The sequence below is a fragment of the Pempheris klunzingeri genome, chromosome 3 (genome assembly GCF_042242105.1).
Source record: "Pempheris klunzingeri isolate RE-2024b chromosome 3, fPemKlu1.hap1, whole genome shotgun sequence".
In the NCBI taxonomy this organism is placed as follows: Eukaryota; Metazoa; Chordata; class Actinopteri; order Acropomatiformes; family Pempheridae; genus Pempheris; species Pempheris klunzingeri.
This window is the reverse complement of record NC_092014.1, coordinates 22,195,186-22,206,132: the sequence shown is the minus strand read 5'-3', so window position 1 is coordinate 22,206,132 and position 10,947 is coordinate 22,195,186. Positions and strand designations below refer to the sequence as shown.

The 10,947-nt window shown below is 46.0% G+C and overlaps 1 protein-coding gene across 1 annotated transcript; it reads left to right on the top strand.

Moving 5' to 3' along the window:
• On the top strand, positions 1-10,947 carry cep170ab (centrosomal protein 170Ab). Its single transcript, XM_070828501.1, has 19 exons — positions 1-84; positions 365-510; positions 635-724; positions 1,123-1,201; positions 1,410-1,468; positions 1,970-2,141; positions 2,940-3,077; positions 3,282-3,734; positions 3,866-4,236; positions 4,356-4,484; positions 4,603-4,735; positions 5,162-6,637; positions 6,842-7,085; positions 7,336-7,444; positions 7,631-7,789; positions 8,178-8,266; positions 8,659-8,752; positions 10,513-10,564; positions 10,691-10,947. The coding sequence occupies exons 2-19, from the start codon at positions 406-408 to the stop codon at positions 10,945-10,947; spliced, it is 4,209 nt and encodes a 1,402-aa protein (XP_070684602.1). The 5' UTR covers positions 1-84; positions 365-405.

The following is a 10,947-nucleotide window of genomic DNA, read 5'->3' as shown; positions in this document are numbered from 1 at the left end:
GCAGTGTGGCGCTGGATTTGGTGAGCAGTCCTGCCAAGCAATTGAGTTTAGGAGTTCAGCAGGATGCCTGGATTTCAGTAAACTGTAAGTGGATTTGTATGTTCAGTTCTTCTTTCATGTTGTTTGCTGCACTACACAGAGAGAGAGAGAGAGATAGGCATGGCAGTGTCCCCGGGAGATACCTGAAATAGCCACATATGACACGCACATGCATACACAAAGGCAGATGTTGAAGTCATTTTCTTTCTGTAATTGTATGAAGCATCATGCCTCATTCACGCCCGTTAGCGCTGTAAGGACATTTTTTCTGAACCACAGGATACGCAGATGCATAACTGCAATCTAATACTGTTCCTGTTTCCAGCAGGATGCTTTAACGGTCAAAGGTGAGCTAGCGAGGCAGAGATGAGTCTGACGTCCTGGTTCCTGGTGAGCGGCGGGGGGACGCGTCATCGTCTCCCCAGGGAGATGATCTTCGTGGGGAGGGACGACTGTGAGCTCATGCTGCAGGTACAGTGCTGCCACTCCTCCACACACAAGATCTGAGCTGTCATTCTTCATCCGGCCGGTTTATCATCTGAAGCGGAGAGATTAGCGTGGATTACATTGATTGACTGGATTTTGTGTGGTTTAGTCCCGCAGTGTGGACAAACAACACGCTGTCATCAACTATGAGCCCAATACTGACGAACATAAAGTGAAGGACCTGGGCAGCTTAAATGGGGTGAGTGTTTTATTTATCTACTATTCTGTGTCTTAACTGTTTTTATCTACTTAATGCTTAGAAAACATCTCTTATGTCCAGCAGCTGATGACTAGCTTTTAAAACATGTCTGGAGGGAATCCTTGAGGAATTCGTGAAAGCATGATTCAGCATCTCTAAACTATAGACAATGTTGTTGGTGTTGTCATCAACAAGCGCTAAGCTATCCTCTGTGTCTGTCAGAAATAATGCATTTTGCAAGTGTAAACTAATAGATCTTATATCATTTTCAGTATTAGTTTTGGTATAGATTAGTTACACTTTCAATGAGCATTAACAGAGTTTTCTACAAACTCTTTTACTTTACAAAATACAGTTTAACATGACATGGACTGTTCACACTCCGCTTTTGCTTGCAGACATTTGTCAATGATGTCAGGATTCAGGAGCAAATCTACGCCACACTGAAAATTGACGACAAATTGAGGTTTGGATACGATATCCTTTGAAAATGGTTTTGTATATTTGGCCCAGTGACACACAGCACAAGGTCAGTGTACACGGACAACACTGTAACTCTATCGGCTCATCTGGAATAGCTGTGAATGCTCACTGCACTCTGCCTGCTGCATAATAGATGAGGCTGTCGGTGCATGTTTCCCACCCCTGCAACGAGCTAAGCGTCTTTTACCTTAACCTGCCTCACATACCAACCTGTTCACTGTGGTTCGAGGAGAGCTGCTCATTCCAGAGGAGGCCCTCAAGGTTAGAGAGCACATTGTGCATGCAGTGAGAGACTCGTAGCCAGAGTTCATGTTAATGCATAGAGTTCATATGCCTGCTCATATTAGCACAGCCAGAAAGCTATTGGTTTTTTTTCATCAGGGTGTAAAAAAAAAAAAACAGAGAAGTGGATTTTAGTCAAACAGAGCAAAGGAGTTCTGCTGAACTGGGCAAAATAGTACTTTTCAAGATGGAATCTGCTGTTTCATCACAGCAAACTGCCCATGTAGCTGTAGAAAGGACAGGATTTCATCTTAATGAGGAGGATGAAAGTTCAGCAGTAATATTCAGAATGTCTCCTCACGCTACGGCTGAGATCAAAAAGAGAGTGTGGAGTTATGCACTATAAATGTGTGAGACATGACATGTTTTCTGTAATTTTCAGTGAACAAAATCTGGCTGCCCTTGTGGATTCAGCAGCATCTGACAGCCATGTTTTGCTTCTTTCTCTTCAAACTCTCCTTGCTTGTGTTTGTCTGTCAGCACGAGAAGTTCAGCAGCCAGCTTCAGCTGAACCAGAAGAAACCCCCAGAGGCCGAGTCGTCTAAATCGGAGGTGAAACCGTCCGAGGCGGCGGCGGCGGCGGCAGCACCGGTGTGTGAGGGGGCCGCCGCCAAGCCCCCCGAGGCCGGCCGGGTGGAGGATAAGACGCCAGGTGAGAATGTCCGAGGATGCAGCACGTGGGACACAGGTTATGACGCTACATGAGCACGTCAGTGACACAGGTCTCAATCTTCAGATGCCACTTTATTAAATGACATGAGTCTTAGTTAGATAACACAGTGATGGTTGTTCAAAACTATTATTACTATTATAACTACTGTTAGTGGTGAAATGGTTCGTCGATCGATTCATGTGTCAGCAATTGTGAGTCATTCATCGATCAAAAATTCCTCAAGTTGGCTGGTTTTTGCTTCTCAAGTTGAGGATTTTGTTCTTTCATTATTTTATTATTTTTTATATCTTTCTAAACTGAAGATCTTCTTAGACAACAAAAGAGCTTATCTTGCGCTCTGGGACTTTATAACTTTCACAATATTCTAACAATATTAGCTAATGATGCATTCGGTAAATGCAAGGAATATTTGGTTTCAAACATTTTGTAAGACAGGTATATTGCAGTTGCGAGCAAATGTAAGGACATTAAAAGTGTTGATCATTATATTTGTTGTAGTAGTTATAACTCATAACTGTTAATGGATGCTTGATAGCCTAATATTTATGACAGCCACTGTGGGCCCTAATGACTGGACCGAGCATCATTGAAAACTAGTACTGGGCTTCAATAAGAACCCAACTTTTGGTACATATCACCCATTAAGTCAACAAGCAGCTGTGGCCAAAAGATTCAGCAGTCGGCCTGATCACCTTCTCAAGCTGTTCCTACTGTTTTTAGCTGTGCATCTGTGCCATTCCCATGTAAGCCTAACTTTGCTGGATTTGTTTTTGCCAGGGGACATAGCAGTGTTGCACAGAGGCACCCCCCTCTATGGCCAGCCTGCCTGGTGGGGAGATGGAGACGCTGATGACCAGCATGCTGGTAGGCCTGAGGAAAAGAGCTCAGATCGGAAGCGAGAAAAAGCTGAAACAGGTATTTACAATACTGCAGAAGTACTCATTTATATGGTCTTATGATGTAGTTGAGACAGTAATTGATGTGGATCGTGTAACTTGAAATACCTCTGGGCTATTAGCAGCTTTAATTGTGTTGAGTATCTATAAATATATTACTACGTCCTTTACATTTAGTAGACTCTTTGGTGCTAAATACATATCTTTGCTGGAATTCTAACAGACACCAAGAAAGGTACAGAGGTATCTAAGTCTGCCCCACAAACAGCTTCTAATCAGGAGCCTAGCTACTTTGAGATCCCAACCAAGGAAGCTCCCTCAGCGGGTAAAGGGAGTGGTGACGTCCCCTCACGAGAACAAGAAGCTAGCGCATCCTCCGCCGCAGAACCTATCCATGGCCACGCATCCTTTACCATTGAGTTTGACCCTGGGGCGACAAATAAAGTGACCGTCAAAGATCGAGTGGCGAAGACGGGACCAGAGACCAGGCCACGTCCTAAAAGGGCAGTCGGGGAGGAGCTGAGTCCACTTCAGACGGCCATGGTGGCTGCAGAGGTCAAAGTTGCTGACTGGCTGGCCCAGAATGAGCTGCCGTTGGCTCTGAAAGACGCGGTTGCGGAGGATGACGGGGAAAGTGTCAAGAGCGATGTGCCTGTACAACTGAGGAGCCTTAAAGGTGTGTATGTGCAGCATATATGCCTGTATTTATCATTAGGTGTGTGTATTTCTTACTTGTTTGCTTCAGTTCTACTCTTAAACCCTCCTTGTCTCTGTCTTTGCATCCTGACCTTCTTCTCTTCATGCCAGGTAGTAAACATGAGGACGGTACTCAGAGTGACTCAGAGAACGCACTTGGACAGGAGCGCAGGGCTGCAGCACTGGAGGAACGCTCGTGGGGGCTTTGGGGCGGTGCGGGGATGAAGATCAGAGAGGGTCGCGCTAACGTACCAGAGGGGCTCTTCGCTGAGGAGGACAGCCCTGCTCGTCGGCGCAAGTCGTCGACCTCCAAAGTAGCAAGTGGATTTGTGGAGAGGCGGCGTGGCTCGGCGCCGCATCAGCAGAGTGGCCGCGATGAGTGCTATCACCACGGGGATGATTACAGTGACAGAGGGACCTATACCATTGAGTTGGAGAACGGAGATCATGAAGAGGAAGAGGCTCGGAAAATGATTGACAAGGTGGGGAAGAAGAAGGTTATTATCATAAAGTCTATTTTTATATTTCGTCGGCTTCTGGTTGTACCATAAAAGAGTTTCATACATGTTTGTGAACACTTCTCTATGTGTGTATGTTGCAGGTGTTTGGTGTGGATGAGCAGGAGGCTGTGTGTGTGTCCAGGTTGGGGGGCTCTGACCAAAGAGAGAGGCTCACCTCCCAGAGATCTGGTGCTGGAGACAGAGGAAAGCCTGGACGCATGGAGACAGAGGTGCAAAATGTAACTGGTGTCTAAAGTGACAAGCAATCCAAAATGTCTCATCTTCGGTGTTAATTGTTAAAAATACTATATTTTTTTGTCTTTTATCTTTCGTGCTGCCTCCGTCCAGGTGCTACCTGAGGAGTTGGTGGTGGGCGGTCCTCGCTGGGTCTCACAGTGGGCTACTCTGGCTGCCAGTCACATTAGGACAGACCCTGAGGGATCAGGAGGGGAGAGTCACATCATGGTGACAGAGGACAGAGGTACGTCACTTAAATCTTATCTGAATAGGAAGATTTTAGTTGGTCAAGTATGTGGTCTAGATTGTTTTCAGTTCCTTGAATTTCAAGAGATGAATCCTTCTACATAAGATGTTGATGAAGATAAATAGTGATGGGAAACATGGCCTTGTTACTGTGTTGCACAATGTTATGCTGTAACGTCACTACATAGTTAGTTACGCCCTTCAAGTGAACTGAATCGAACAAGAGTGCATTTTACTGGTTATGAATTCAACTTTTCATTTGTAAGAAGAAGATTGTGTTATTTCACAAGTTACATGGTGTGGCTCTAAGTAACACTAACAACAAAGGAACACATTCATGTGGGATTTTTTTCAGCAGTTTCAATTCTACTAGCTTTTATCCAAGGACCAACTCTACTAATAATGTGTTTTTCTCTCCCCTCAGCTGAAATAAGCGAGTCCAGCCACTCTGCCTCCTTCGCCTCCTCTAGCTACACAGAGCGTAAGAGGAGAACCCTGCCCCAGCTGCCTGGTGAGGAGCTCGCCCTAGGAAGGAGGACCACAGGCTCCGGCCTGCGTACGGACATGGGTGAGAAACAGGACACAGAGCCACAGGAGAAGGAGAACCAGGAGGAGAAGATGGCCAGGGGGAAGAATCGGTCTTGTCATGGTACTGGAGGTGTGGGCAGTCAAGGTGGTAGCCCCAGTCGCTCCTCACCAGCCAAGTCGCAGGACAGTGGTGGTGGGAGATCAGGCCAGTCAGGCGTGTTGGCTAAGCTCCCGCCTCGCCCACTGACCAGTGGGGAGAAAAGAATGGAGGAGGCACGGAGGAGGAAAAAGGAAGAAGAGAAGGCGAGGGAAAGTAGTGGGAAACCATTGTTGAGGCAGGAGAGTTTTACAGTGGAGAAACCAAGCTCCAACGTGCCCTTTGAGCTCATACCTCGTATCGATGGGCACACACGCAGCAGAACTCAGAGCAGGGAGGCTGGCATTGACAGCGCCACACTGCAGAAAGACTCCGAAGCTGTGGCAGCCTTTCTAGAGACGACTGTATCAGACCAAGGTGATCCCCCAAGTCAGTCCATCGAAGGGTCCATGTCACCAGAGTCCGATGTGGACACGACCAGTACAGTAAGCCAGGCTGACGGAGCGAGAAAAGTAGTCCAGAAACGGCGGACCCTTGCAGCGCAGCAGAAGGAGAGAACGGTGGTGTGCTCATCCAGCAAAGGCCCCTCCGGGGCCCGAGACACCCAGGACAGGAGAGCCAAAACCAGGGCATCTGGTCCTCCGCAGCCCAGCCGACCTTGGACGTCCCTGGACCTCACTGACGATGATGTCAACTCCAACTCGCTCCTCTCTGACACCCAGCCCACCTCTACACAGGAGTCTAGAAGCTCACATGCCAGAGCCCAGTCTGGGAGCACTACAGTGGGGGCTAGCACCAAGTCTAGTAGGGCTAAAATCACCCAGGCTCCAGCTTCCTCTGCAGCCAGTAAAACCACCAGTGTTCCCAAGCCCAGGCCCACCAGGACGTCCCTGCTGAGGCGAGCCCGGCAGGGGGCCTCATCAGATACTGAACCTGCTGATCTCGATCGGATGTCGGTAGCCTCCGAGGCCTCCACCGCAAGCTCCACATCCAGGACAGGAATGGCAAGAAGGGGCATGTCCAGGATAGAGGCTCTGGCACAGCCGAGGAGGCAGAGGGTGGGTTCACCATCAGCCCAGAGTGACTCAGAAGCCACTGTGACGAGGAATAGAGGTCTGGGGGCCCGGAGTGCTGCAGGTGATTATGCCATCAGACAAGGACCGAGAGGGTCTAATGTGACCTCAGTGTCTGGACCCAGAGCTAGGGCTAACAGCGCCTCCAAGCTGCCTGACAAGAATAAAGGCACCACCTCCTATGGACATGTCACACCTGCATGTAAGTGTTTTTCTCCATAATAAACTATTTTCTTTCATGTTCATTGGAGATGGAAATATTATTATCTTTCACACTTTCTGTTCTTTCCATGCTCCAATTGATGCTCCTATTGCCTAAATATTAAACAATTATATTACTGACAAATCCACAGAAAATGATTGTCTGCACCATCTAAACTTTACTTCCATTCTCTCCTAATATTAGCTGGCAGTCGGTGGCGCCGCGTGCCTGTGGAGTATGCCTCCACCTCAGAGGATGAGTATGGCTCAAACCGCCACATATCTAAGCAGGGCCACACACGGCCGTTCCCTTCCACCCGGGTAGCCCAGCTAGGAGGTTCAGCCCCAGCAACTCCTAGTCCTACAGGCCTGGCCGCTCTGAAGCAGCACTCCAGGGAACAGGATGAATATATGAGAGACTGGACGGCACACAGTGAGGAAATAGCCAGGTACGTAGGCGAGAGGTGCACCAGCGCAGTGTGAGAGCAGTGATGAGTCACGGTAGCAGTATTCAAACACGTCTCTCCTGCTTACAGGTCTCTTATAACATCTTTTTCAAGATTTACTCTGGATTTGTGTTGTGCAATAGTTTTGATAGATATGAGTTCATGTATGAAGCATGTGAAATAAATCACAAGGTAAAACAAGAAAAGAATGTTTGACATGTATCAGATGGTGATGTTTGTGTTTGTTCATTAGGATCAGCCAAGACCTAGCCAAGGACCTCGCCATGCTTGCCAGAGAAATTCATGATGTGGCAGGAGAGATCGACTCAGTCAGCCCTGCAGCCACTGATCCTGGAGTTATGGTAGTCAACACACTGTCAAACAACCACAGCATAACTTCATTTTTACAAAATATCACAGTAGCTGATTGAAATTCAGATTCTTAAAAAAAGTCAAATTATGTTGTTATATATAATTATGTTGTTATATTGACCAAAAGTTGGATCTGATGAAATAACATTTCTTTGTATGTTTTTCAATTCTAACAGCTGGAGGAGCGTGTGTTTGACGACAGCTTGGACCTCGGCGGTCCCACAGAGCACAGCAGCAGTATGGGAACCAATGGGCGATCTGTGGAGCTTCGACCCCGAGGCTCGAGTGGACAGAGCTCCCGCTCCATCCGCAGGCAGACATGGAATAGAGATGATGTGAGTTCCTCTTTCAATATTATACACTTACATACGCTATCCTCAAAATATACAGACATTCTGTATGCCATATGGCATCTTTCAAGCATGAGTATGGTGAAACATTGTGTATATGTCTGTACCGCAATTGTGCCACCAGAGGGAGCTCCATACACACCAAATGTATTCAACATGTAAGCCTTGCTTCTCATTGGACCCAAAGCTGATGGCTGAGCTCATAAAATATTTCTGTAAATATATAAAAAGGTCATGGCTATAATTAGGCTAAATTCAGCAATAGAACTGACATGGTTGCATTTGCCTCTGTAGTTTCTCTTTACAATTCCACCATCTGCATTCATTGTTGAGTAAAAGTGACATCGACATGTTTCTCTCCATCACCTTTCAGGCGGTGCTAGACAGCTTACTACTAGCATCTGTGACTCAACTCTCCACCAGGATACGCCAGTCTGTCGACAAAACAACCTGCAAAATCAGGTGAGCGTCGTGCTAAACAGGAAGTTGGCCCGTGAAGGGATGCTCTGTAATTGTAATACGGTAGGAATTTAATACTGAGGAAAGGGCAAATGTGGCATAGAGCTGTCAAAATACAGTGTGTTAAGATTTCTACCTTTGCTTAATGTCGGAAGTGGGCCATGCAGCACAATGTGAGTGGCACTTCACAAAGGTCTACTCTGACAACCAGCTACGCTTCTTACTCATTATAACAGCAGGATGACAACTCAAAGGCCTTTTTTATTCCCATTATCCACAGACAATGCCAGAATGAAATCGCTTTCGCAGTCAGTTAGTACTGCTATCACAAGGTATTTTACACATATCTTTATGTATTTGGCTTTCATCTATTTTTGTACCAACTTGGCCTCCAGGATCCTCTTCAAGGATAAAGAACGAAAATGGGAAGAAATTGAGAACAAACTGCAGGCAGAGCACGACTCCTTACTCCTCAAGAGCTCCAATAAGGTGATGCACATGTCCACTTCTCACACTTTCTCTGTTTTATCTGATGAAGGCTTGTGAAATAGACGAGACAGTTATATATTTAGCCATGCCAGCAGCATGATGAAGATGAAGATATCCACAGTGCCCACAACATAAATCCTAATGACTTTCCCTTTGTTGTGGTAAATTAAATGTGTCTACAGGAATTTTATGGATTGCCACGAAATTTGGTTCAAGTTACCTTAGTAATCACATTAGGGATCCCCCATCCTTTCCTCTAGCTCTTCCAGCAGGAAGAGCTCTTCTTTTTTTTTTTTTTTTTCTCAAACCGGGGACCTTGTAAGGTACAAAAAAATGTGAATTTGGTCCAGTTGATCATCTCGTCTGGCAGCCACGACTGGGCTACAGTGGCTGTAATATAATCCTTCGGGGCTACCCCAAAGTGCATCCACTAGAAGTACTTGTCTTTCCACTGACAAGCTCAGATTGTAATTCTGTGTCTAATTCTAATTCTAATTCAAGTGTCTGACAGCGTTACAGAAATGATTCCTACAAAGACAGATCTGAGAAGATCCTTTTTGTTTAACCAGACACTTGGTTCACAGCCCCACGAGCTCCATTTCAGAACACGGGAGCTGATAAGTCTAGTTGCTGTGAGTTTGTCAGTTTTAATGTCATCTGACTGAACTATTCAACGCACACAAGGTAGCAGTAGACCAGCAACTGTCTTTGTTCTGTGTGTTAAAATCCCTGGTTTTGTCAATTTAGTCTGGTGGCTTTGAACCAGCTGTTTCTGGTTAAACAAAAAGGATGTTAAAGATCTACCTCTGTAGGGATCCTTTCCAGACACTTTGAATAGCAATTCTGAGCCTGTCAGTGGTAAAAACAAGCACTTTTAGTGGATGTATTTTTGTTGTGGCTGACCCTAATCATTACATTTGGGCCAGTGTAGCTTGTTTTCTGCCTGGCTGAGGTGATTTAATGCACAACTTTTTGTACCTACCAGCCATTTGAAACCAAAATGACATTTTTTTCTTAAAAATAGGGCCCAGGTTTAAAAATACCAGAGTTGTCCTTTGATCCAGTCATCTGGTAGATGAGTTTCAGTCTGATAAGCATAATGTTTGCTTTTTGGCTCATTGCTTAGTTTGGCATGAATGAATACAAAAAGACAGACTTGAAAGGCCATTTGAGATGGCTACAGTAAATTAAATATTTTGCCTAAGAGTTTGTTTATGTCCGTAATCCATTAGCCTTTCATAGAATGGGATTAATGTCATGCAGTATTAAATGCACCATTCCCTGTCTCAGTAGCTGTACAAACCACACGGTATCTGATTAGTCACTGAAGCAATCATAGTGAGTGCTGACAGTGTTACAGCTGTCAGGGGGATCAAATCAAAGATACTTCAGTCTTGCACATACTATTTTGATTACCCTGCAAATTCCCTATTTTGAGAGAAGAGCATCATAAATTTGGTTGTTTTGATTGAGAAGGAGGACTTACGAGCTGTTGTTGCTGGTGCGAAAGAGTCGACAAAACTTTTTCCTGTGTCAGGGCCAGTGGCATAAATTCTGCCTTTAACCCAGCCTGAACCCCTAAAGACTGCCTGTCCACCACACAGTCACAAGGCTCATAAAGCATTGCTGTGGCGCGGCTCCAAACTTCTTCCTGCAGCAGCGAAGAGATGAATGGAGCTGATTTATTTGGTGTATGAACTTTGGCTTACTTAATCACGTCCTCAACCAGCCTTCATTTTTTACATATGTTCTCTTAACAGGAGATTTCAACCATCATTCAAGACCTGAGGAGAGTGGAAAGACAGTTGCTCGGTATGACCTTTCTTTAGTTGTTAGTGACCCACGACACAATGAATAACAAGTTTCTATAGTTTGTTCTATTTGGAACTTCAATTTCAGAGCGCTAATTTTAAATGTTGTCCTGTGCTAATCTGGCAGTAATTGACATGATGGTGGACCCAGACGGCACCCTGGACGCCCTGTCCAGTCTTGGCCTGACTAGCCCTCTGACTGACCAGAAGACCAGCCCTGGGACTCAGCAGGGAGCGTCGGTGTCGCACCCTGGAGCTGGAGCTTCCTCCAACACACCCTCCAAGCCCGAGGGCCCGGCCACTGATCCCTGTGCAGCGTCAGTCCCCCCAGAGGTGGCGGAGCGAGACGCAGGGCCCCAACACAGCTCTAGATCCTACAACTGA